General features: G+C 39.2%; 1 protein-coding gene across 1 annotated transcript; it reads left to right on the top strand.

Moving 5' to 3' along the window:
• The first annotated feature begins 11 nt into the window (after positions 1-11).
• Positions 12-27,965, top strand: pan3 (poly(A) specific ribonuclease subunit PAN3). Its single transcript, XM_067434417.1, has 18 exons — positions 12-640; positions 4,456-4,577; positions 4,695-4,764; positions 4,859-4,929; positions 5,840-5,984; positions 6,195-6,436; positions 6,528-6,632; positions 6,731-6,788; positions 9,906-10,067; positions 10,331-10,447; positions 10,970-11,071; positions 13,258-13,423; positions 13,921-14,008; positions 17,182-17,321; positions 17,514-17,643; positions 21,457-21,521; positions 21,620-21,758; positions 26,122-27,965. Exons 1-18 carry the CDS (start codon positions 289-291, stop codon positions 26,260-26,262), a joined length of 2,415 nt encoding a protein of 804 aa, XP_067290518.1. The 5' UTR covers positions 12-288; the 3' UTR covers positions 26,263-27,965.

Genomic DNA, 27,965 nt, shown 5'->3' with positions numbered 1-27,965 from the left:
TTAGCTGAACAAGTGTAGACAGAAGACAACAACAACAGCATGATCTCAGCCAAACGCCAGGCTGATGGGCTAGTAGGCCAGCTATGGACCCCGACAACGAGTATCAGTGCATGGCAACAAAAGTGTGGCTTTTGCTGACTAGTGATCTGGCTCGATGAGGAGGCTGATTTTATTGCTAAACGTTCAGTAAGGTGCTCGTTGTTTTTCAAGTGTTTTAGAATATACTGCTGCTAAACATCACTCTATGTGCAAGTCTCTTCCGGCGGGAGCAGCAGCAGCAGCGGTGCCATGAACAGTGGACTCCCAGCTTTAGCTGCTCCGCTCGGGGGTGTCGGAATACCGGGTGTGAAAGTGAAATTCTGTCGTTATTATGCGAAAGACAAGACTTGTTTTTACGGAGATGAATGCCAGTTTCTGCACGAGGACCCGTCTATGGCGAGCCTTTCTCTGCACGGTGGTGGTACAGGTGCTGGAGGAGGAGGAGGAAGCCCCGTCTCTTTATCTCTAGCCGGTGGAGCAGTGTCAGCAGCGGGATTCGTGCTTGGAGGTAGCGCGGTCAGCGGCGCTCCTGCGAACGTTTCCAAAAAGAACGATTCTCTGGGTCCCGCGGGAACAGCTCTGGACGGACAGCTGTTGTCCAGTAAGTTTGTACTGAGGCCTACTGTATACTGTTCTCTGTTGTTGTTACTACATGGCGGCTTTTGTCTAAATCGAGGTCGTGGATTAAGCGCGGCCTTCCCCTCGCCACCAAAACAACACGGGAAATCAACTTGTTACTCCACAGCTCGCAAGCACTTTTAAACGAACGGAGAAAATACTTGAATAACCAATGCAAACGCTTTTAGTTAATGTTCTGTGTGGTTTCTGCTGCTAACAAAATGTTCTACAAAATGCATAATAGTCTAGTTTTTGATAATTGAAAAGTATGGCAAGCCATTTTAACGTTTATTCCTAGTATTTCTTTATCGAGTAATCTAGTTTAAACTGTGTTTTTTTATTAGTTTCACCTGTAAATAGTCATTATTAGACACTACTAGGTGTCATTTTTTTGTCATCTCAATCAATTTTAAATATGATTTGGTCCTTTGAAATTAGTCTGTCATTGACTTGCTATTTCTTGGTCCTCTGCAATTTAGTTGGACCACCAATCACAGAACTGAAAGTATTAGAGGGAAAATCATAATATGGAGAAAATGGGCATCTACACAACACAACTGAACACACAGATTTTATTTCCTCCAAAAAATGTAGATGTTTGTCAATTTCCCAGCAAACACGTTTAAGTTGTGGCAACGTCTGTGGCACGTTGCATTTCTACTATGGCAACGTCGCACGTCGACGTGCTCACAACATTGTAACAACGTAGAATTGTAAAACGCAACAGGGCTGTAGCAACGTTGTTGCGCAACATTCAGCAACTTCAAGATGACATTCTGACAACTTATTTTTTTAATGCTATATTCCCAATTCCCCATAGTGGTTCATTTTTAATTTCAGACATTATACTTTTTATATGCCTATTGTTTATCCTATTATTTATGTGCCTAAACGTAAATTAATTATAATCAACACCTGCAACACACTTTTGAAGAGTAAAAATGACACAAGTTTATTCAACTAATTCAACTTTATTATAACAGCATGTGGTAAGCGATCATTCATACAGATACATTTTGTAAAAATAAATAAAATAGAATAAACAAATATTTTGTTTAAGTATAATATATCAAACACACAAAAAAAGCAAAGATAGGTCAGAACATTTAAGAACAAAACCGGGTTTTGTAGATGGCAGAAAATCGTATTTGAAAGCCGGGTGATGAGTTCGGTAACCGGAATGATGTCCAGGAAATATCAACAAATCCTAAGGAGAAATGCAAGTCCAGAAACCAGCAGGTATGAGATGTTGAACACTTTTCTTAACGGTAAGGATCTGAGTAAATCAGGTAACGTTAAAAGAAATAGCGTTATGATGGTACGTACAGTACTGTAATACACAAAATCGCAACTCCATAACATGATTTGTCTATTTATTTTATATAATAAAAAAAAATTGTAGTTTGTAAAATAAAGAACAAATGAATGTCACTTAGACACGGAAATTGTAGCTTGTTTGAATATTTGCGTATCAGCTAAGGTAAATTAAAAGCAATAGCCTACTCACGTATGCGCATATCAAGTTATTAACGGTAGTCTACTCGTTGAAGAATAAGACGGTTCAACTGTCAGTTGAAATTTAAAAGGCTGATATTCACGCTTCAGGACAGTGATGACGAGTACAGGTCGCCCAGTGGTTGTCCAGATACCTTGGCACACTTTAAGCAATTGCCCTGGACGGTGGTTCAATGTCAACTTTGTGACAACACTGTAAAAACCTTCACTACACAACGTAGTTATAGCAACCTTTTGGCCATGTTGTGTCAACGTTGTTAGAAGGTTGAGTACGTTGTGCCAATGTTGTGTGTTTGCTGGGTTATTAATTCCAAAATAACATTAGAACTGATTACTTTTTATTAAAAAAGTTTTTACTTTTTAAACTGTTATTTAAAAGTTTGTAAATATTTTCCCAATGGTTGTGGGCCCTGATACTGTGTTCACACCGCACGCAAATGACACGATTCGCGCGAGTGATTTACATGTTAAGTCAATGCCAAGACGCGAATAGGCGCGAATGGTGCGGCAAGGATCACGCGAATTGAGCGTTTTGAACGCGTGATTCACGCATTGGAGTGGTGGATGAAGTTCACAAATCAAGTATACCTAAGTAAAAGTTAGGGGTGTCCATGGTTAACCGATTGACCGATTGACCGTTAAAAATTGCGTAACCGAGTGAAACATTTTGCTCGGTTAAGTGGCGTCAATGACGTGCCTTGAATTTAGTTGTAATATATGTTTGCACCCCTATAGACCGCCAGAGCGCTCCCAGACATTTGTAGTATCCATAGGGTTAGGGTAGTATCCACAAGAAGAAGTCATGACCAGCTTTCTAAGCGGGCAAAGAAAGCGTGGGAGCACTTTAAAAATGAGAGTGACGGGGCGAAATGCAAGTATTGCAATGCAGTGCTTACCGCATTTTTCAGGCTATAAGTTGCTCCGGAGTATGAGTCGCATCAGTCAAAATATGCGTCATGAAGAGGAAAATAACATGGACTAAAAGTCGCATTAGGGCAGAAGCAGAGCGCGAGCCGCGCGCACTGTGCATAACGGATCAGAAGAAAGAACGTTTGAAGTGAGAAACTTGTGAATGACTAGAGAAAAGCAGACGTTACTTTAACTGTAATGAAGAAAACAAAAAAGCTGATCGCGGACTGAAAGCAAGATGGCCAGAGCTGAAGGGACGAGTCCACAAATGCTTGAACTCTCTGCCGGGAGAGGCTCATCAGCCGCTGAGTCTGTGTGAATCATTCTCGGCTGCTTATTTTACTAACGTTACATGCTCTAATCGTGCAGGCGGCCACTCGCATTGCTCGTGAACTGGAGCGCATCTCATCCTAATTTAACGAAACTCAGCGTACGCCTCGCAGACATGAAATAGATCTTAAGAAACTTGAAATGTCTTTTAACAATTTAAAACGAAAAGAAATAGGCTACTCTCTGATTGTGTAATCCATGATGTGCATTTCTCTCTATAGGCATTGAACTCACTACGGAGATGGTGGTCGTCAAATTAATAAACTAAAAATAACCCTGACGCACACTATGGTTAACCGAGTATTAACTGCTAAGGGCCTCGGTTAACGGTTAATGAAAAACTTGAAAACGTGCAGCCCTAGTAAAAGTACAGATATCCTAAAAACTATTACTGTAGGAATTTAGTACGGTTTAAGTTCTCCTTTCCAATTTTGCTTGAGTAAAATAACAAAAGTTACTTTGAATTTTCTGGCAGGTGTTTTACCATATTATTTGACATATTACCACATGGGACAGCGATGTTAACGATATGTTACTATTTGACTTGAATTCCAGTGGAGTTTTTTTTTCCTGCAACTAACTAAAATTTAGTCGACCAAGCCTCTTTTTGTCAACTATTAGAGGGCAGCCCTAGTTTTAATAAATAAATGTTAAATGGCTTGCCATAGGAAGGAGCCTGCCATTGTTCACAGGCAAGATTTAAATATCTTTATAAACTAATAGCAAGCATCTGGTTTTCCAGTGTTTTAATGACAGTTTATATGATTTGCTTGAGTCTGAGTGCATTTTCACAATAGTGTTAAATAAATGTCCGCTAATGTGTGTGTGTGTGTGTGTGTGTATATATATATATATATATATATATATATAATATAATATAATATAATATAATATACATACACACACACACACACATATTAGCGGACATTTATTTAACACTATTGTGAAAATATATATATTTATATTATATTTGAATTATTTAATTTATTTAGTTAGGAAAATGCTTATATAGGATTTAGAGTAAGATGTTGTGTTTTTTTCCAGTTCCTGGGATGGAGGGAGGTGCTCTAAATGATGCCAGTCTGACCAACTCATACTTTAGCAGCACCTTTATTGGGGTTAATGGGTTTGGAGGCCCAGCAGAGTCCAAATATTCAATGATGCAGGTAACTTAAACCAATAGTGAAACAAAAAGTTGTTACTAGCAACTGGGTCTGCCAAAATGAGCACACAGTGGAGATTCATACCATACACTTCACATGTTGATGGTGTCTTGTTTTCAGAGGATGACCAGCAGTAGCAGTTCTCCAAGTCTGCTGAACGATGCCAAGAGCTTCAGCCACAGCACACATGGTGAAATAAAATTGTTAGAATTTTTTGTTTTGGCAATAAAGTTTTTGTGGTAAGATTTAAAAACCTATTTTTATGCATTCACTCTACTTTTTAGATCCAGTAAATTCCCCAACATCATCTCTCTTCAGTGATTTTGGTGCTTTGAGCATATCACAAAGGAGAAAAGTGAGTTTTTGATATGTTAGTTATGCTGTTAATATTGTGACTGGGTATTTTGTTTATGTGAGAATTACCTGTATCTTTTGAGAAGGCATAAGGAAATACAATTTTGTCATGCCACTTACATTTTAGGTCAGACTAGTCATCCAACAACTGACATGTTAATTAGTACCTGAAAACAATTAACAGAAGGACATAACTATACTCACAGGATTATGTGTTTTCGCTTTTAGAGAGTTTGCAGAGGAAAACCAATAAGTTCTGTATTTAATTTCCTCAGCATCAGTCATGCTACAGCCACATACATTTTAAATAGACATCAGTTTGTGTCTGGCGTTGTATTTTATGATGACATGTCAAGGTAAAACACATCTTCCCATCCATCTGATTGTTTTTGAATTCAAGAACACAGCTTATGTAAAAAAAAAAAAACTTAAGACTTCAATCTTTTTGTTTCCCAATATTACAATCCTGAAATTTTATGTATTCTTTTTATGTATAACGACCCAGTTAATATTATGGGGGGGAAAAAATTATTAGTGTGTAAATGTATTATTTGAAAAATATTATTTCTATTGTTACATGACACTTTTTTTTACTATAGTTCTGGACCGTTGAATATATATGTATTTAAATTGTTTTATTTTTTATTAATTATTTGTATTTTAATCTATTTAATTTTAATTAACCAGTTTTTTTATTGCAGTCTCAATTAAAAATAAATAAATAAATAAATAACCTGACCCCTGGTTAGTACAATTATTCCAATAAGTCTGATTGGAATAATTGTACAGGGCTTCCTTAAGATATTAGTTGATTTAGCAATTTTTTTGCTTTGTACATCCTTAACTTGGGAGAAAAAGTTGTTGAAGTGAAACCATTACAGTTGTTTTTATATCTTTTTTTTTTTTTGTAGGCTCCTAACCCCACAGCCAGTGAGTTCGTCCCTAAAGGGGCCCCACGAATGGCCTCCATGTCTCAGACAACCGTGCCAGCATTCACCTCCCCCATCTTCCCTCATCCTAGCCTGAGCAGCTCCACGGCGGCTGCTCTTGCACCTGGTCAGTGACTCAACCAAAAAGTACCACCCGGTGCTCTGACATTTTTTTTCTTCTTCTTTGTTTTCTTTTTGTCTTGTTGCACTCATGCCTTATCCTATGCTTCATATTTCTAGCCAGTCTTTTAATGTGTGTGATCTTTTAGGTTATGTTGTGGTCTCCTTTTTGTGAATCTGTTTTTAATTAGGCTTTAATGTGTGGTTTCTTGAACAGGTATGTCCCTCTCTGCTGGGTCATCGCCTCTCCACTCCCCCAAAATCACCCCTCACACCTCCCCAGCCCCACGGCGGCGCAGCCATACACCCAACCCCAACCCCAACCCCAACCCAGCCAATTACATGGTGCCCACCACTGCATCTGACCAGGGAGGTGGAGCCCATATAATTCAAAAGGAGACTGTAGGCGGCACAACCTACTTCTATACTGATAACACCCCTGCTCCCTTGGCTGGAATGGTATGTTTCAGTTCAATCGAAATTTGCTGTGCACTATTATTGTCTTTACCTGCTTTACCTAAAATATCCACTGTGTGGTTTTCCTTTTTAGGTGTTCCCTACATATCACATGTATCCACAAACGGCACCTCATGTGGCATACATGCAGCCAAAAGCCAACGCGCCATCCTTCTTTATGGCTGACGAACTCCGACAGGTAATCTGCCCTCATGTTAGACAGTGTTATCTAGAATTGGTTATTTGTTGTCATTTGTCATTTATTTATTGTAAGACTTCTGTTCGTCTTTTTTGTAGGAGCTGATTAACAGGCATTTGATAACGATGGCACAGATAGATCAGTCTGAGAATACTGGTAAGGATGTGGTTTGTCTTGTGTTTGCATGATATGTTAACAATGTTTTTGTTTTAATGGACAATGTGGCAACTGTTCAGTTACGTCTGTTTTGTGGTCAGTGCATCTGGATTCATCTGCTTTCTGAGAATTAAACCACATCCTTTGTCTGTCGGACTTAATTTAGATTGTTCTGAAAAAGATCTACATGGTTACCCACTAGAGTATGGATCAGGCCACATTTTTCTGTACGAGCCCGGTCCGCGTCCGACAGATCAGTAACCGAACCCGACCCGAGCCTGGCAGGCATTAAGAAATTTATGTCCGAGCCCGACACAGTTAAAATAAAATAAAATAATTATCATACTAATAACACATTTACGTTTGTTTGTGTGAAAAGCCTGGTTTTATTAAGCAACCGTAGGAAGGCATTCTGAAATGTTTACAGATCAGCCCGTACACGTGGCAATGAAGCACATGTTAACGCAGGCCCCAATTGAAATTAAATGAACAAAGGTCTACCAAAAATGGCCAAAGCTAACATAACAAAACATTAACATAACACAAATGCAGCTTTTACTATTTTTCTCAAACTGTATGCTATTAAACTGCAACATGGGATCTATTTACATAATCTATCCATAAAAGTTTAGGTTAATCCAGGTTTTATTCAGAAGGTTAAGGTTTGCATCAACTGTGGATGGCTTCAAGGCGGTCCTCCTCTGCTCCACAGTCCTGCCTGCAGCGCTGAAGTTGCGCTCACTGCTGCTTGCTGGAATGTCAACAGTACCGCGAGCAATATGCACGCATGCAAATTTCTGCACACAGGAAAGGGAAATAGTTTATTTTAATCGCAAAAACAAACATCAAGTTAAAGCTGCAGTAGGGAGTTTTTAGAAAACGTTGACTTGGCATAACTCACAGGTCACTCCCCCTTGCTCTCTGCTGCGCTACAGCCTTCCCTCCACAGCTCCTCCCCCATCACAACGGAGTTTGCCGTGAATGCGCAGGCTAGTAAAAAAGCAGTTATGGCACATTCACTGGTACGGATGAAACATCAACAATATGATTTACATTGGCTATGGCATTGCCATACTGGGACTACAAACTTGGTCCTCAAAACATTACGTTTTTTGCAATACATGTAATGTCACTATATGACGTTGCACTATTATAAGTAATACATAGCTAGTAAGATAATATAACGGTAACTAACGCTACAGTATGCAAGTAATTATTCTATTGATATGTAATGCTAAATAAGGTTTGCAAGTGCATTATTTCAGCAACATGAGAAGCCAGTGAATTAGCAGTTTTCAATTGTTGCTTTTGCACAGTGCGTGACATTTTATCTGTATGTTATGCGGCAAGAGTTTTCTCAGAGTCAATGGGCTCCGATGAGGACTTCACACCCACAGCAACAGACACGCTCCTGGTGTGCAAAGAAAACGCCACGCGCACACAACAGAAGCACCACGCTTGCAGTATGTTCCGGCCTTAGAGACTTTCAAACATCAAAAATGTAATTTATTACTATGTATCCATGTCAAAATGACATATAAACATCTTTTCCTATTCTCTGTTGCCTGGAAACGGTTCAAACATGCTTGCGTGTAGCATGAAAAATAAGCGTTGTTTCTATTTATAGCATGCACGCATTTTCTTGAGCCGCGCCTACTTGCGTCACGCAGTCAGTGTGCAAGCTCTAACCTGTTAACATGGGAGCCGAAATAAAAACGGACACGCCACACAGTCAAGTTGCACTCGCAGAGCTTGCAGTGTGTTGCTGGCCTATAAAGTATGACAATGTATCGTACAGCTCCCGGTATCCACATATTATTTTGTCCTCATTTTTGTCACTAACTACTAGAGCAAGCATGCCTGTATGGGCTGTGCATGAGAGTGGGTTGTGATCAGCGCGCACACAGGCTTTTGACACTGCTTAGACACTCCTCATGGCTCTGATTGGTTGTTTCTTACCGGGAGCGGTGTATTTCTGCAAATGGCAATTGGATCACTAGGAGCCAGAGGAGCTTGATTTTTTTTAAAAAAAAATTTTTTAAACGATTATCTGTCTCATATTCTACCTACTGCAGCTTTAAAAAGGCCCATTGGCTACCTACGTTATAAGCTATTTTAAATTTTCAATGCCTTATTCTATTCGCGCTGACGTGACCGAGCCCGACTCAAACATCATTTATAAATATCTGTCCGAATCTAGCCTGGCCCGTCGGTTCCCATCGGGCTCGGGTCGGGTATCCATCCTCTAATATCCATCTATGTGTCATCCATATTAGAGGCTGACATTTTTTTGGGAACTTCCTTGGGAGCAGAAGTTTTTTACTGGAAGTGGGCGGGTTAGGGAATCCATCTATACAAATACTATATACTGTTAAGTTAACTAATTCTAGTGTTGCTCTGTCTCTTCATGCTCTCCTGTTTGCTTTGGTGTGGCTGGTTAAATGAATTACGTGCTCCACATCCGTAACACTTGGTGGCCAATGCCAACCACCAATAATATAAGAGAAAGGAGGCTTCCCCATGCTCTTTTTTTGCCGTGAGAATCATCATCAAAATTGAGTCAGACATGAAAGCTACGCTGCAACGACTACTGTCGAAAAATGATACCTCAGTTGTGCTCACTGACATTTTAGGGCAGTCTAAAGTTACCAAAAAGAAGACATGAAAACGGCATAAGCTGCAAGACATTTACTGCGAGCACGTGTGTGCGTGCCTGTGTTTGCATAGATGATTTACGTGGAATTTAATGTTTGTGCATCATTATTATATTGAACTGAAAGCCATCTTAAACAAAAACAACGTTTTGGTCGTGATAGTTTTTATTCAACTGGGCATAGGCACGCTGTGATCAGTATTGAACGTTTTACTGTAACTGACAGATTCCGGCCAAAAAAACACAACATGGGAGTGGGAAGGAACGGTAGTCATTTTTCATGGGATTGGGATGGGAGAGGTTTGAAAATCCACTCCCGTGTCACCCTCTAATCCATATCAATACCCATATTCACATAAAATCGTTTTGCAGTATATTTGAACAGTATGAACAGTGTTTTTATTGTATCAAGTGTGTTGGAACAGGTGTGTAGTATGTTTGAAGCTGTTCCATCTCCCCTTTAGGAGTGCCATCTGAGGTAGACAGTTACCACAGTCTCTTTCCCCTGGAACCCCTTCCCCCACCCAACCGTCTTCAGAAAACCAGCAACTTCAGTTACATCACTTCCTGTTACAAGGCAGTCAACAGTAAAGATGACCTGCCTTACTGCCTCAGGAGGATACACGGTGAGGCATTAATCGTTTCTATGTACAGTTAGTGAATTTGCGCTGGCATAAAAATGAAACAATTTTAAGTTAAGTATGTTTTAAAGTGCTCATGGTTGTGAAAGTACCTAGACGTAATATATCGAAAACAATTGGAGAACCAAAACAATAAAGAAAGCAGTGATGCACAAAGCAGTGCTAAAGAAAGCAGTCATAGCACACTTAATTTTTGTTTGTTTTAGTACTCACGTGTAACTTTGGAAATTACTTTTATGCATTCACAGGCTTCAGACTGGTCAACACCAAGTGTATGATGCTGGTAGACATGTGGAAGAAGATTCAGCACTCCAATACTGTGACCCTCCGAGAGGTCTTCACCACCAAAGCATTTGGAGACCACTGTATGAATAAGTTTGCTTTTTAAATGATTGGGCATGTGCATTTCCAAACTATTGTGCAACAAAGCTTTTGGTTTTGCCATGATGCATTTCATTTTGGGCAGATGAAGTGATGCTTATTTTTTAATAAAAAAAAAAACATAAATGCAATTCACTCATATGCTGTATTGCTTACACCTCTGCTGTGAGGCTTGTTTTTAATTTATGAATTAAAATGAATTTAGATTTGTGGTGGGTGGGAGCGGAAGGTCAATGTCTGTCCCCATAAAGAACGACATCATTGGTAGTTTGACACATTTCTTAGGAAACATATTTTAACAGAAATGTTTATTTGTTTATTAGTGCATACATGTTTATTTATAGTAATACTTGGTAAAATATTTTAAATATTAAAAAATTGTCATGAGACCATGTGTAGACACTTGTCATTGACTTTTCATATATGTAGACACTTGTCATTGACTTTTCATATATGTAGACACTTGTCATTGACTTTTCATATATGATCACATCTGCCCTCCACAGCACTGGTGTTCTCCTACGACTTCCATGCGGGGGCAGAGACCATGTTCAGCAGGCACTTCAATGATCCGGCAGCGGATTCTTACTTCACAAAAAGAAAGTGGGGTGAGTGTTTTCTTGTTTGTGTGCGTGTGTGTTAGTGAGAGAGAGAGAGAGAGGATACAGCCGTTATTTGCAGAGTATGTCAAATGTCTGGTGGCAGTTGTGTCTTTGTGAACATGTAGCGAGGAAAGAGGAAGGAGTGGTTGAAACCGATCCTGCATCAGGTAGGTTCAGTACCTGTAAGCTCAAGACTGACAGAGGAAGCAAAACCCAGGGATGATGTTGAGCTATAAACAGCTGCAGTGCATATGCATACAGTGTAGCCTCAATCAATAAAACGTGTGTATTATCAGGATGGGTTAACCAGCCACAACATCTAAAAATATACCCGTATGCATATACATTGATATAAAACTTTTATCTAAAAATTGCCGCTATATAAAGTTTTATTGACCATGTTTATTTGTCAGCTGCTACCATACAATCACAGTCTTTAACATTAATGTAATGTGTTAGTTGTTCCAATGTTAATTTTAAATTGCATGTTTGTAATCAGTATTGGGGAATGTTTTTTTAAAGGTAATGTGTTACAATATCTTGTTACTCCCTAAAAAGTAACTAATTATGTTACCTTATACGGACAGTAATGCATTACGTTATTTCTGCGTAACTTTTTCTCCCCATGGCTGGGCTTGCTTGTTTGTTTTCATACTTGTACAGTAGAGGACGCAGCAAAAAAAATTTTTGTTGCTGTGCTGACATTCTGGATTGCAGGAGAAGAACACTCTTATTTTAGCAACAAAAACAAAAAAATGAATTGCAAATGTGGTGTTTATCTGGAAGTTGTTTTTGCTCAGTAGGTGCAAAGACATTGGTTAATAAAGTGAGGTTAAATACATAAAGTATATTTGTGTTAAACATCGTTTTTTGTGTAAGCGATGTCAATGCTTGTTCACATTTAATCTAGAACTAACAATAACCCTCAAGTTTACACAGTGCGCACAATGCCTCTGCAGTTACACCTGATTTCTCTCCACACTTTGTCAGTCAATAAATGGGAAATAAAAAGTAACTTAAAGCCCCACTTGGCTACTTTTGCTCTCGGGGTCCCCCTACAGTTTGGAAAAAATAATGTCCTCAACTACTGTCGTAAGCTCTGTAATCCTACAACAGGGGATGCCATCGCGCGTGCATTTGTTGACATGACAACCCTGATAGCCCTGAGCTAGTGATGCGCGGGTCGTCTCATAACCCGCGGACCCCGTATGTCTATTTAATGGTCGCAGGTGCGCGGCGTGTTGTAAAAATATATACAGTGGTGCGGTGCGGGCCAAATAACTTAATAAAAGCGTCCCGCGGGTCGGTGCAGCAATAACAGTTCCCCTGAAAACTGCAAGAGGAGTTCTTCTGGCGTCGCGTGTGAAATGTCTTCATCCCAGGTAACGTTACAGTCAGTGGCATATGTTTCAGCATGTCATATGAATATAATTTCATGGGTTTTGTTTTTTTCAAACGCCAAATAATCACGATACTCACGTTTACAAGCCAGCGTCATTATAGTAGTCTATTGGTTACCGTTTTACAGAATCTATATGATACTTCAGTTCAATGTTTGAGTGGTAGCTCACCGTAACAAGCATGACAGCATCGGTCGGGCGTGCCTCCTTCAGCTCACGCCGACGAGCAAACGCTGGTCACATGCTGATTCTCGTCCTGCTTTTAATCCCATCATTTTTTCATTTCCTCTTATTGCTTTCCTCCAACAAAACCTTTTCTTTCTTATTTGTCTCTGCTGCTTCGGACATGACTATATTATCCGATGAACAAAGTTGGGCTCGCACGTCCGAATGTAAGGAAGTGTGTGTGTTGGTGGAAGTGACGTATATGCCGTAAAGCAGTCGAATTTTGTAGTTCTTTTCTTTTTCTCGGGTTACTACCCGAAACCCGAAGTTTAAAAGTACGATTAAAAACGATACAGACCCCATCAGGCTATGGCAGACGTGTCATTCAACCTATTGTAAGTCGATTTATCATCACAAGAGTCTTAAAAAATATATTATGAAGGTTGAAAAGTTACCTAGTGCTGCTTTAAGTTACTTATTTGAAAAAGTAACTTGGATATTTTGTTGTAATTTAAAAATGAATGCATTACTTGCGTTACTTGAAAAAAGAAATCTGATTTTGCGTTGCACTTTTTATAATTAATTAAAATAATTTTAATTTTATATTTTAATTTATTTTTTGATTAGGGCAGCATGAGCTCCCTCCACCACGGCAACATGCGGGCTTGTTACCCGAGTCTCTGATTTGGGCCTACATTGTCCAGCTGAGCTCGGCACTGCGCACCATTCACACAGCTGGGCTGGCCTGCAGGGTCATGGACCCTAGCAAGATCCTGATCACTGGAAAGACACGGTACAGCTCACATACTACTCAATTAATCTAGAACTGCATTCTTGTAACTGCTGGGCATCATTTGAATGTGTTTAAAATTAGTTAAAATCTGCAATGTTTGGCAGCTTTAAGCAAATGGCTAAAGGATTTACTGTTATTATATGTTTGCATTTTCTTTAGTTGGGCCAGTCAAAAAACTACTGACCTAATCGGGCAAACAATAACTGGTTAATGAACTTAAGATAAATGAAGTTGAAGATAAAGCACAGCTTTGTAGAATCTTCTTGAAGACTTTTGAAATGGTCAGTCAAACCACAGATCGGTCAGTATTTTTGGGGGCCCCTATTTTATAGCCATAAATAGTAAATGGGGAAGTTAACTTTTAGATTGTTTTTGCTCTTCCTTTTTTTTTTTTTTTTTTTAAACACACTACCTGTTAATCTGCTTCTCTGAGCAGCTTTTGTGCAAAAAAAGCATGCAAATACAAACTCTTCTAAATGTCTATTGTTTCTTCATAGGTTACGGGTCAACTGTGTAGGAATGTTTGATGTCTTAACTTTTGACAATAGTCAGACCAACCACCTGGCGCTGATGCCCCAGTACCAGGTACTGAAGATCTCTTTTACACCCATACATAGACACTGTCAGTCCAAATTTGATTATTTGTGTATCCAATTGGAATCTCATCTAAAATTATTGATGTCCACATTGTAGGGCTGTAATGTCCCAGTCAATTTGTTCGATTATTAGTCGATACGTTCTGGCTACTGTACATTGGCAGTGTGGCAGCATTTAAAACAAAATAGAAAATGAAATTTGAAAATGAAAAAAGTTGAATGCAGATTTTGCAAGCAACAGTTTGCATATCACAGCTCGACACCAACCATATATCATGTTAAGTTGCCCCGTCTGTTTTGAGTAGGCCATATGAACATATCACAATTGCCATATTTCATTTTTTTTTGTGTAATAATTGTTTTGTAACTGCTTCGTTTTGTAACTGAATATTTAATTTTTTATTTGGAACCTAATGCATTATGTGCTGTGCCCACTATTTATATTGGTTTTGAGCCTATGCTTTATTTTTCAGTTATGTACTTTATTTCGTTTCTGCTCTTGATCTGGCTTGTTTAATAAATATTTCTGTTTTATTAAAGCGGACGTGCCTTTGAGGTAAAAGCTTTAAGTTAATAGTCAATTTGTGTCTCAGCCGCGAAGCTGAGCTGAGCTCCTATGTTCGAGCTGCGCAGAGCGGCTGAAATTATAGTTTCTGTCAATTATTATAATACATATGACAAAAATAATTGTTATTTAAATGGTTATTTCGACAGTGAGGCAGAGAGAGAAGTTTAAGATTTAACATTTTTGCAATATGGCACGGTTTCTTAGGGAGAAATTGAGAAGGGGGGATTGAAAGGAAAGGCGCTATATCAGGAGAGACTAAATAACACCGCCAAACAGCGTTATTTAGAGAAACTGCTTGACATCAACCTGTACGACCTGCCAGCTACAGAATGATGCTACCACCTCTCACACCCTGACGTCTTCAGTTACCTGTTTTATAGTGTCAACGTTCAGAAGCTTTGTCATTCGAAGCTTGTGAACAATTCTGCTGTGGCTGGGTGCATAACTTACAAACACACTTACCAAAGTAAAGTCATAGTTGTCAAAGTAAGGTACACTCCACTTGTATTCATGTTTTTTTACAGTTCTAATGCAAAAAATCTTTTTTGAATATGTTCATTGTAAAACTGAAATTATTTCCGCCTACTGTCAGATTAAAGCCCCTTTCACACTGCACGTCGGACCCGCAATATTCCCGGAACATTGCCGGGTCGCCTTCTGTGTGAAAGCAACCACGTCCCGGGATTGATTACCGAATTCGACCCGGGTCGGGGACCTATTAATATTGCGGTATTCGACCCGGGACGAGCGCTGTGTGAACAAAAGCCGTAACATATGCCGCAACGTGTACGTAGTTATCGTGCGACTCCTAGAGCTTGTTTTTTCAATAATACAACCCTGCAGTGCCAGAAGAGCTCGTCGTGTTTTAAACACAGAGAGTGTTCGTATACAAAAGAAACTAAAATTAAACAAGCAGATATGTGTACAAACTGGACACAAGTCGAGACCACGGAGCTCCTTACTATCCGCGCTGAAGCTGAGATCGCTCGCCATTACACGTCACATCAGGATGTCACGTGTCAACTCGACCCGGGACCGTTAAGCGTTGTGTGTGAGCGCACATATTACGGTATTTCGCTGGCTGTGTGAATGGACCAAATCTAGCGACCCGGGAACAAATGCCGGGTCGCATTATCCGTGTATTTGCCGGAATCGCAGTGTGAAAGGGGCTTAAGTGAGCTTTAGACATGCAGGTCAGGTGTGATTAGGCTGAATGAATGGCAAGCAGATGGGCAATTGCTGCAGACAAAGGGAAATTAGAAATGTAGCATGGAATGGAATGCATGTACTTTTGTTGTGTAACAGGTCATCTTATGACTTCTAATGACTTAAAGGAACACTCCACCGTTTTTAGAAATGGGGCTTATTCAACTTCTTTTCTACGTTTAGATATGTGGGCAAATGCATTTTTGTCTCAGTGCATTTATTGTTTTAGTTTGGCAGGGTTGCCGCTAGCTTAGCTTAGCATAATAAATGGAATCCTATGTTGCCAGCTTGTATGTTTAGAGTAAAGGTGATCCAATACATCCCACCTAATTACTGCTTGTGGCCTGCATATTCACAACGAGTACAAATACTAATGCAGATTAAGACTACACGATTTCCTAGGCAGATATTGACTTGGGACATATATTATGGGAAAGCACAGGCGAAGCACTGCTACTTGGGCGCAGAGATTGGCGGTGTTTGGTGGTGTTATTTTAGTCTCTACCGATATATCGTCTTTCCTTTCACTTCCCCCTTCTCAATTGCTCACCAAGAAACTGCGCTGTATTTCAAAAATGCAAACAAATCTCAAGCTGCTCTCTTCCTCTGTAGAAATAACTATGGCAATGGATAGCGTATCCTCCCAATGTGGCGTCGCCTTCCCGAAATGCAAGAAGGAGCGAAAATATTGTGACGTAACTCCTCCTTCTCAATAGCCTATTGTTCTGCTTGTCCAGCAACAACCTTGTTTCTGCAGTTTCCTATAACAACATCTATTTTTTGCGTGGCATGAGAGCCTCACATACCACGCAAAATCTGATCAGAGCGGTCAGTTTGAATAGGATTTCAAACCACATATGAATGTACCTCGAAACGGATTTGTAAAAATTGCCTTTCATGGTATTTGTTTGCCAGTCAGACTAGCTAAATTTGATCGGATTTCAGTAGGATATTTGGAAAATTTGGATATGGACTGACAATCTGAACATAACCATAGTGTGTTATGCTCATTATGCATTACTTGACCTACACTCTTAGAAGTAAAGGTTCTATATAGAACCTTAAAAGGTTCTATCGGCGCTATGTAGTTGGAACCCCTAAAAGGTTCACTGCAAAAAATGCTTTTCTTACTTAGTATTTTTGTCTTGTTTCTAGTCCAAACATCTAAACATTCTTAAAACAAGAAGTATTTACTAGACAAGCAAAAGTAATTCTTATTTTGGGAAAAAAATAACTCAAAATGAAGAGAGTTTTTGCTAAGATGATAAATGCAAAGCTCCATTTTCATTATGGAGTAAGAAAATAGTTTGTTCTGTGTGCTTGTCGTTTTACACTCTAGGTGTAAACTGTTAGTTTAATCAGTCGCTGTTTCTCTTTGTGTTCATCAGCAAGCAGATCTTATCTCCCTGGGGAAGGTGGTGTTGGCCTTGGCTTGTAACTCTCTAGCTGGCATTCAAAGAGAGAATCTGCAGAAGGCCATGGAGCTGGTGTCAATCAACTACTCATCTGACCTCAAGAACCTCATTCTGTGAGCCTCTCTCTTTCTCTTACACATTGCCTAAATTATCTCAAAGTGGTTGTATTGTGACGCGTATGGCAGTTTATGGTTCTGTGTGTGGCCTATTAAGATTGATTCATGTGCATGCAGTTCATTCACACTTGTGGCCCCACATTCATACTAATGGACAATTCTTTTTTTTGGTCATGTTTCAATGTTCAGGTACCTACTCTCAGAACAGAGCCGTCTGCGCAGCGTCAATGATATTATGCCCATGATTGGAGCACGATTTTACACTCAACTCGATGCCTCGCAGATGAGGAATGATGTCATTGAGGAAGACTTGGCCAAGGTACTCATATTTGTAGTTCCTATTTCTTATACACCAGTGTTTCCAACTGAATGTCGCTGTTTAACCCTTTCATGCGTAGAGGTCACTACAGTGGACAGCCATTCAAAAAGCCATTTCTTGCGTATGAAGGGTTTTGATGGCATAGTTGCACAAGTAAAGTGGATACTAGTGCATCATTCTATACACTGCCACCCAGTGGCAAGATGTTGTATGTGCACTTTTTTTTCCTTTTCCAAACCAAGATGGCCGACAGCCAGAAAGTTGCTCTGGAATATCCATCCATTCCTTCTATCCTAGGAGACTTGCAGGTAAAAAAAAATGTTGTAACATCTAAAGGAGTCTTATAATTGTTAAATATTCCTAGTTGATTTCATTGATTTTTAGATTGAGAGGAAATTCTGATAAATCATCTGTCCACTAAATTGAATTATGCATCTCTAGCTATATTTCAGCTACTATTTATAATATTACTGTGAAAATTCCTGTTGTTGTTCAAAATACTCATCTACATTAACTTTTTTTTTGCTGTAAATAAATGTATTTTTGTCATTAGAATATTCAGCATGAGTGTAGAGGTCTCTGATATCTGAACATGAGGACGTGATTCAATCCAAAGATGCGCAACAATCAAGTTGTATGTACGTTCAAGAAACAAAACCAATTGTGTTTGCAATAACTGAAGCTATAGAAGAATTTCTTATATATATATATTTTATAGACGTCATGTTTTTATATTTTATTTATTGATTTGTTAATTACAATTAGTATTCCTGAGGTGGTGATTTATGATGATAATACAGTATATCTTCAGTTACAAAACAAAAACATTGTCCACTTAAGTGGACAACTGAAAATCTCTTTAAAAAAAGAGAAACGCATAGGAAAACAATTCTGAACATGGTTGTCATAATTTATGCATGAAAGGGTTAATATTTTAACTTATAGTTGTTTTAATTAGTCATTTATGAAAAAGTCACATTTTATTGCACATTTCAGATCAGAAATTTAATTGACTTACCTATGTAATTGAGTGTGTTGCAAGCTTTTGGACATACTACTACTTCATCTTTAATGGACAGCTCTGTTGCTGTCCATTAAAGCCGTTATTATATTAGCCGTTAGAGTGTGTGCACGGATCTGCAGTTCAAATTCTAACCGGAAATGGTAGACCATACAGGTATCTTGTGCTACTCATTTCAACATACTACGATTTAAGATACTAAATTCTATTTTTGAATACTATTCAGAATGCATAGTATGCAAATTGGGATGCACCGATTGATTCAAACCAATAACTGACTTTGTGTGATTCATCAAAAAAAAGTTAAAAGTAGAAGCCCAAAAGAATTGTTAAAGTGTAACTTTGCCGCTATTAGTAGTAAATGTGAACAATGTTTACTCCTCGATGTTTCATGGACCGAAAAATTAGTTTATTTGTCAGCTTCAGTGCTTTCGTGAAATTTACAGATTGTACTTCCACATTTTTGTATTTCCGCACAGTCAGATCGACAGAAGATTATTAAAAAAATGGTTATTGTAAGAGTAGATTTAGCACTCAAAATTGTATCATACTTTGTCTACTGTTTAAGCAGCGTAGTGGTAAAAATGGAACACTATGGTATGGCAACAAGTTTCTTACTTGTACGTGACGGCGGTTTGCTTCATGGTTTGCCATGATGCATTGTTGACTTCACACATGGAGGTTTTTCAGACTTTACATCGCTGTGTTCTCTCCTTTAGCCCTTCTGTAATGAGCTGGATCCTGCACTTGAAACTGAAAGTATTTAAATCCCGCTAAACGTTGACTTTTTGAATTCTTGCATCTGGGAAGTCAAAACCATTGTGATTTTTAAAAGTTTGTGAAAAAAAAGCATGGTACTGTTTGACTCTGGTCAAGCATTTAGCAGACTGGGAGCCCTGCCCAGTGAATTATGGGTGTTGAAGTTTTCCTACCTATTCGGCAAAAGTGAAGACTCTTTTTCTCGCTTTTCTCTAGTTTTTGGCTTTTCTACTGCATTGTCTCATTCTTTATCTTGTCTCACTCTCACAGCTAGGCTGTAGGTTAAATAGCAGTGCAGGAAACGAAAAAGAAACCGATCGTGCTATCTAGTTTACCTAGCATGGCATTATCTAGTGCAGGGGTGGGGAACCTTGGTCCAGATGGGCCACTCTTGCAGAGTTTAGCTCCAAACCCCCAAAAAACTCTCACTTACCTGTAGGCTGCGTCCGAAAACCTAGGTAGCTGACTCGTTGCCTTTTGTGCACGAAGGCACCTCACAAAACAATTTTGGACAGACTTCTAAGGAAGTGTAACAGTTTAATGATCGAGCAGCAAAATAGAGACCTTTGGTGAGAACTAAACAAATATTTAGTTACTACTTTAGTCATTTCTCGCTATAAATTACATCAGAAATGCCTTCCTGGCTTCAAATGTGTCCTCCAAAGGCAGCATTTTACAGGTTTCACACGCAGCCTTAAGCCTACTTCACACTGCCCAATTTTTCCCCCGATTTTGAGTCGCCGACAGGTTTTGTGAAATCGCTGACAAATGCCCAAGATCACATGCAAATTGGTGCTCGTGCACGCGAGTGACAATCACGCAGTGTGAATAATCAAAGACGCGATCAGAGAGAATCGCCGACGAGTCGCCAACGCTGGTGAAATATTTGGCATGCTAAATATCTGGACCTGTCGGCGATTGAAACTCCTGCTGTGTGAACAGCGTTCTGACTAAAATTTATACCGACAGCCAATGAGAGAGTGAGATACAGGGCAGCAGGAGGTTCAGGGAGAATTATAGAGCAGAATTTCAGTATTTTAATAGATATATTTACAATTCTATCAAACAGAAACAAAGGCCAAAGATTTGCACATCCAGCAGCAGCACATTACAAAATTGTTGATTTACCTCAAACTGTATTTGCAGAAGACAATCCTGGCTCCCTCTGTCTCTCCAACAATTTCTCCGGCCATAATCTTTTTTCTTTTTCTCCACAAATCAGCGCACATACAATTTAAAGCAAACTTTGTGCAGTTTATCATTTTTAATAACAATTCCAAGTCTCGCGCGAGAACACCGGTCTGACGCACGTGTGGTCTCGCGTTGTTTACCTGTCACATTGCACGTGTGTTTGGGAAACGTAGTTTGCGCACCGGAGAGAGAGATTGTCGTCGGTGATTCTTCCTCTTGTTCAGTCATGCAGTGTGAAATGGTGTTGCTCTGTCGTCAAACCATCGTGCAGTGTGAACACAGCGGTGACTGAATGATCCCCAGATAGTCATGCAGTGTGAAAAGAGCAGTGACCCGACGAGTTTGAAAATCGTGCAGTCTGAACTAGGCTTTAGTAATCCTGAAGACCTTGATTAGCTTCAGGTGTGTTTGATTAGGGTTGGTGCTAAACTCTGCAAGAGAGTGACCCTTCTGGATCAACGTTCCCCACCTCTGATCTAGTGTGTGCTGAGGTTATTATACCAGAGATGGTGGTGTGATTGCTGAAAATGTTTTGGACCATTATTTCTTCTGCTTTCCTCATATCAGATGTATGAAGACATTTTCTGCACCACCCTGCTACAAACATGCATTTGCATTTTTAACAACTTTAGTTTTTTTAACATTGCTGTGTCGTGGGTCTGTTTTGCATTTTTTGGTGCTGTGCAGCATTTGGTGTGTGAGTAAATGTGACTCAGAAATGGGTTTAAATATGACCTGGTTTCCTCTTTAACTTCCCTTCTCATATTCTGTGAAGTCTCACTTGCACAAACCCAAAATAACAAAACAATTATATTAAAAAATGTTCCATATTTATTTTGCAGGAGGTTCAAAATGGCCGATTGTTCCGCCTTTTGGCAAAACTGGGAACGATCAACGAAAGACCAGAGTAAGTGTTTTATTTCAGCTAAAAGGAGTTCACTTGAAATCTTTCCAAAATGGCAACCTTTTAGAAGACGTTTCCACATTGATTTTTATTTCTTGTAGATTCCAGAAGGACCCAACATGGTCTGAGACTGGTGACCGTTACCTGCTGAAGCTCTTCAGAGATCACCTGTTCCACCAGGTCACTGAGACGGGCACGCCCTGGATCGACCTCAGCCACATTGTGTCCTGTCTCAATAAGGTAAGCTTGTGTATTGGAATATTGATAATTTATCAATTTATTGATAGTTACATTTTAAAATGCAATATAATGACTGAATGTTAAAGTTCTTGATAATAAAGCAACTTATTTCTAATATAAACATGTAGCAACTGCATATACATTTTTGAAGTTATGTGGTACAATCAACATGCAGGGGAAAAACAAGTGGTTATTAAGTCTCTGAAATTATGATGTATATAAAGATCATTTGACCTTTATATGACAAGGGAAGTTTATTTCAGATTGTAAAATGTGGTGTGATTCAAATAATATTTATGAATGAATAGTTCATGATCAGCAATCATTGAGACATTAAAATTAAACGTTGCTCTAAATTGTAGTTTTTTTCCCCCCTTCAAATGCAACATGTATGTAGCAAGTACATTTCTAAGAACTTGGCACATTTTAAAGGTGTCATGAAATGGCTTTTTTTTACTGAGGTCAATTAATGACATTAGTGTGGTTTTTACATTCAACAACGTCATAACTAACAAGTATTAGACTATTTTCTACACTGGTTTTGAGGCTTTCTTCTGAATGCTGGGTATTGATTGGCGTGACGCACTGGAAACTTGGAAGTAAACGCCCACGGCTAGGATTGGATAAGATTTGCATATTTAATGAGTTTCAGCTCCTGTCATATCTATGCCCCTGTCGGTTTAGTTCACATGAGGGAGGGGTTGTTTTGATAGCAACAATTGGAATGATTCTCTCAACCACAGGGCTCATAAACGTCTTTATCAAACAAACATAATGATATATTTCTCATCCACCCCTGATTGATTGAAATATTACTTGGCCTGCGCGATCGGTGGATATAAGCGTTAACACACACACATGGGGGCGTGTCCAGATCAAGAAAGGAATATTATTTAACTATTTGAGATTCACCGGCCTGCCGGTGGGCTTTCGTTTTGGTAGCCCATCTGGAAACCGCGTACCCCCGGGACTACTATTACGTATAAAAAAGACATTTTAGTCACGTAAGTGTGTTGCATCATTCCTGTCGGATCCTATATTGAAGGCACATCGTTGTTTTAATCTCAATACGTTGCAAATCCAGCTCGACCTGAGACATGTTTACAAATGATTCTGAGGTGAAATGAAGGGAACACGCATACATGTCTTCTCCATGTGAGCTGGAACTTCATTAAAAATAAATCAATTACTGTAATTCCTCAAATAAAAGCGTGTAGTCAATTAAACACTGGGCCTCTGATAGTGGCCTGGGGCGTAGTCAGCACGAACAAATAAAGGCCGGGGGGAAATGTGTGTTTAATCTTCTAAATGCCTTTTATTTAATGAGTATTCAAGTTCATCGTAATGTACAGTAGGGTTGTGCCATGAAGGCTGACCGACATCACGCAACCATCCTGATGCCACGCGTCCCATTGTTGCGAGTGCAACACACACACTAATCCTATAATAGTCTCTTCTATAGTTAACCTAAAAACTTTGCAGGGATTGCTCTTATGCACTGATGCATTTATGCCATTTTAAATAGGCTACTGTAGTTTGTGAGAGATCCGACGTCTGTGAAAATACCGTGTCAGGCAGGCTACACGAATATTGATCTTCACCTCTCGTCTTTTTTAATAGCTTAAGTCTTACTCTGCATTTAACTTAAACTATTTTATTTTGTACAAGAAAACAGAATAGACTTCAAAATAAACTATGTTGATGAACTATTGTAAAGTGATCATATGACCAAAGCTACACCAAAGACTGTTTAAAAAACAATATGTGAAATCAAAATATCTCAGAGAAAAGTGCATGCAGCCTTTTGGAAGCAGAGATGATAATTAGTTGGGTCAGAAAAATAACGAAATTTTATTTTAATAACCCATGTCGCTTGACATAATTTTTCTAATACTTAAAAAATATAAAGTTCTTAAAAGTACACAACTCAAGTGGAAGGAAGCTTTTTTTCTCTCACGTGCAACGTTAGGCTATAGAAAGTGCAGAGTCAATATTTGGGTTAGAATAATAAAGATATTATATATATTTTTTAAAGTAGAAAATAATTTTTATGTAAAGAAATATATTCAATTAAAAAGTGCTTAAAAGTACACAACTCTTCTTAATGGAAGGAAGGTTTTTCCCTCACGTGCAAGTGCTATTTAGAGAGCACTGAGTGATTAGTTGGGTTAGTAAAATAACAAAATCATAGTTTAAGTCTAAAAATATTTATATAAAGAGATAAACGCAAAATAACCAAAAAATTGAAAGAAAAAAAAAACAAAATGCCAAAAGAAATTATGCCAATTATTAGTACCATTGCATTTATGGCTAATGCTATGACTGTAACTAATAAAAATCAAGGCATTGCAATTAAATAAATTAATATTAAATTTTCAAATAATAAATCAATTACAAATTATGCAAATGTTTATTTGGCACATTGTAACAATGCACAGTTAAAATTCAAACTAAAATGTCTAACTTGACCTCACTCGTGTACATTAAATAATAATGTACAGGCCTACTGGCCTGCAGAAAGGTACAGAAATTGAATAAAGTAATCAAATGTAAAATGACTGCATATTTAACTGTTTAAATTAAATATTAATCCTTATTAAACTTACAAAAGCTATTCAATCAAGAGCAGTGAGTGATGTGCTTATCTTTTGTTTGACATTAAACAGAGCAGTAAAGGCTACTGCCCCTTTAAGACCTAATACACGGATGCGTCATCTTTCTTGACTGTATACTCTTCACTTAAGGCATATCATATACAGACTTTGTCTGCTTGGATACTTATCAAGATGAACATGTTGACTTACTTTTTGTGCGAGTTTGTCCGTTTAAGAGCAAGACTTGAAAGAGAACTCAATATTTGTTTGCTGTGAGGCGTGTGCGTGTTTTCAGATGAGTGCACACAGATCTTCCTAAAGCACGCGCAAGTTCTCATTTGCTGCATCTGGCTCTACATCCGGGTAATGACGGCAAAAACGACTAGTCATATTCGAAACATACGGCAGCACTCGCATGCATTGAACAAAGTTTACAAAGAGGTCAAACTGCTATTTTGATTTACCCACCACGGTGGCCGGTAGGTGAAGCGAATTTACCCGTTTACCCGTGCTAATTTTTATCCCTGACTGGAACGCTATTGCTTTTATTCGCTATTAATTTAAAACGGTTTATTTAAAGCAATTATTTTTTCAAACAGATGGAATTAGAAATACAGGCCTGCCCCTAATAAAAGCCTGCTTCAAATAAAAGCCGGTTCCCATCTACAGTTTAGGTAAATAAAGGCCCTGGTCTTTATTTGAGGAAATACGGTATTGCACATTCCTATTATTAGGATCCGAAGGAAGCTTATGAAGTGTTTTTCCTCAACCAGGAATAGCACAATATCTTGCTATCTTCTTCGGCATGTTTATTGCTGATGGCTAGCAATCTAAACCGCTCCATGAGTCAGTGGGTGGGGCTACTGAATTAAGCCGGGTGCACACTGTGCGATTTTGGCCACGATTTGGCCGTCTGAGACAAATTTAGGAAATCATTAAAAGATTCCTCAGATCCTAGGCTAAAATCTGATGTCTTTGGTCGTTAGTTTGACATGTTCACCGGCAGCCGATTAATGAGCGCTGCGATCAAATTTTACCTCAGACGAAATTCTGGCAGTGTGAGAAGATTTGGCACACAATCCTGTAGTGTGACTTTTCCTACGACAACAGTCAAATATCTCGTTTTTTCAAGACAAACTATGATCAAAACGAGAGCTAGAAATGTATTTGTAGCAAGAATTTCAGTCCCGCGTGTAATGCAGCTCACAGTCACCCAACGCCTCATTCATTGATGATAAAGCTCCGGATGAGTTTTCTTGTGCGCGTCCGTTTTTAGCGCCTTCACTATCGTGCAGTCTGACATTAATGCCAGCTGAGATCTTACAGTGTGACATGGCTTACATCGGGGATCATGTTCGTACAGTCTGACAAGGGACATTCGCAAAGGATTTTGAAAAATCGCACAGTGTGCAGGACCCATTAGACGTGCTTATTATTCTGTAGAGGCTGTGTTTCGCCACTCGATGACGTATAGATGAAGCGCACAATCATTTTTTTGGCCTGGTGTCTATAAAAAGCTTTTCTTTCACTAACAAGGATGTTTTCAGCTCTGAAACTTACAGGATATTCTTATATTACCATGACCTTTTATTTATCAAAAGCTCAAGGGAAAGGTCACCCCTTTAAACTAGAGTAAAATATTATTCTTCACCATGGATGGACACTTCGTCATTGACCCATAATTGTGGCATTTTATGGGAAAATTTACTTCAGCTGTGCTAGTTTAATGAATTCACTACTCTCTAACTACATTTTGTGTCTTTTTTCAGTTGGATGCTGGAGTACCGGAGAAGATCAGTCTGGTGTCACGGGATGAGAAGAGCGTGCTTGTGGTGACTTACTCAGACCTGAAGCGTTGCTTTGAGAGCACCTTCCAGGAACTGCTGGCCGCCACTAACGGCCCCCTGTAACACCCAGCCATCCCCACAGGAGTGGGCTGGAACTGCCTGAAACAGAGCACATTGCACTACAGCCTGGAATCATAGGTGCAGAATGATGATCTCACGACCAGGGCGGAGCCAGCTGGTTGCTCACCTCCAGTCAGATACACTGTTCTGTCCAGAGAAAGTTGTTTTCTAAAGCTTTTTTTTTCTTCATAACAACAGCTGCAGAATTATGAACTGAACTGAGAGCTGAGTTGATGATTTTTTTTTTTAGACTTGGGAACAATGTCCAAAAAAAATGAGTCTTTACTTCCTGCTTTTATTTCAAATTTTTTATTTTTTTCTTTGGAGGATGCACTAAACATTTTAAGTTGTTTTTTTAAGCGATTGTGCGTGCGTGTCCCACAGGGTGCATTGAAGGCCGAGGCCTCACACATGAATTGGGTGAAAAACAGAGCACCGTTTTCTCACATCATATCCTCGCCGTCTTATGAGGTACTACAAATTGGGACAGACCACTGGTTGTGTGTGCAAGGTCTTCGATTTTGTTGGGACAAACCACTGGGTTGGGCAAATTAATGAGACTGACCACTTATGAATGTGTGGCATTAGTAACGTGCCGCCACTCCTTCTCTGATGTAATGACTCCTTTAAAAGTCGGCCAATTTGGAGGCAGGTGGGGACGTTACTGATTCACGTCATTTGCTGGCGCTGACAAAGGGGTGCTCTCTCCTCTTGCTGTGTAAAATTGTTGTTTATCTCAGAATTTTGCAGCATCCTTTTTTTGTTTTATGGATGCTTTTTGGAATCGGATTTTGAGGGGATGAATTTTTGTTGTCTTTTTTTGTTTCTTTTTTCCTTGTGATAGGAACCAAAGAACTGGACCACGCTAGCAAGGGAAACCAGTTCTGTCTCATTGTGGAATGTCCTTTTCTGACGTCTCTGTTGTAGAGCATCACAACTTTCTGTCCATTTCGTCATTCTTTTCCCACATTTGTTCTCATTTTCCCGCTCTCCACGGTAGTATTGGTTTGGCTATAGTGAGTCTCATAGAGCTCCTTTGTGTTGTTACTGTCATTCCCATTCCTCACAAAGTTGTTGTACAGAGATGCATGATGGGATGTTTCTCACCACACTGGTGTAATCTCTGTGGACCAATCCCAGCAGAGCGGTTGGGCGAGTTGGGATTGTATTGGTTTCTCTTGGTTTTGTTTTTTGTTTAGCTATGATTTGATCTACGAATTATGTGACAACATCCGGACAAGAGTTTGGAATTCGCTCAGGATGATCCCTGACAGGAATATGCCAATGACTGAATGTGTCTGACCTGTCATTGGTGACTGCCCAATCTGTGAGTCAAGGAACAGACGGGACTTGCAGCACAGATTTGGGTGTGCCACACTGGACCGAGAGGTTGCAGGATACAGCAGGTAGAGGATGCTGTAAATTCAATAATGTATTTTTTTTAACCGATCAGTAATCTACTTGGTGAACATGGTGCCAAGCCCGTATCCCGCTTTCAAACACACAAACACACACACTTACTTTACAGGAAATCTCATATCATGTACCCAATTTTCAGTCGAACGCACTCCAGACACATACACATGCACTCATACATGACATCCTCCTTCACCATCCCAGTACGTTTTATGCCCTTCTTGTGTTTGTCACATTTTTGCAATATTTGTGTGTACAGCAGTATTTTAATAAAGATTAATAAAAGAGTA

This window comes from Pseudorasbora parva, chromosome 24 (genome assembly GCF_024679245.1).
Source record: "Pseudorasbora parva isolate DD20220531a chromosome 24, ASM2467924v1, whole genome shotgun sequence".
NCBI lineage: Eukaryota > Metazoa > Chordata > Actinopteri > Cypriniformes > Gobionidae > Pseudorasbora > Pseudorasbora parva.
This window is presented reverse-complemented; position numbering and strand designations above follow the sequence as displayed.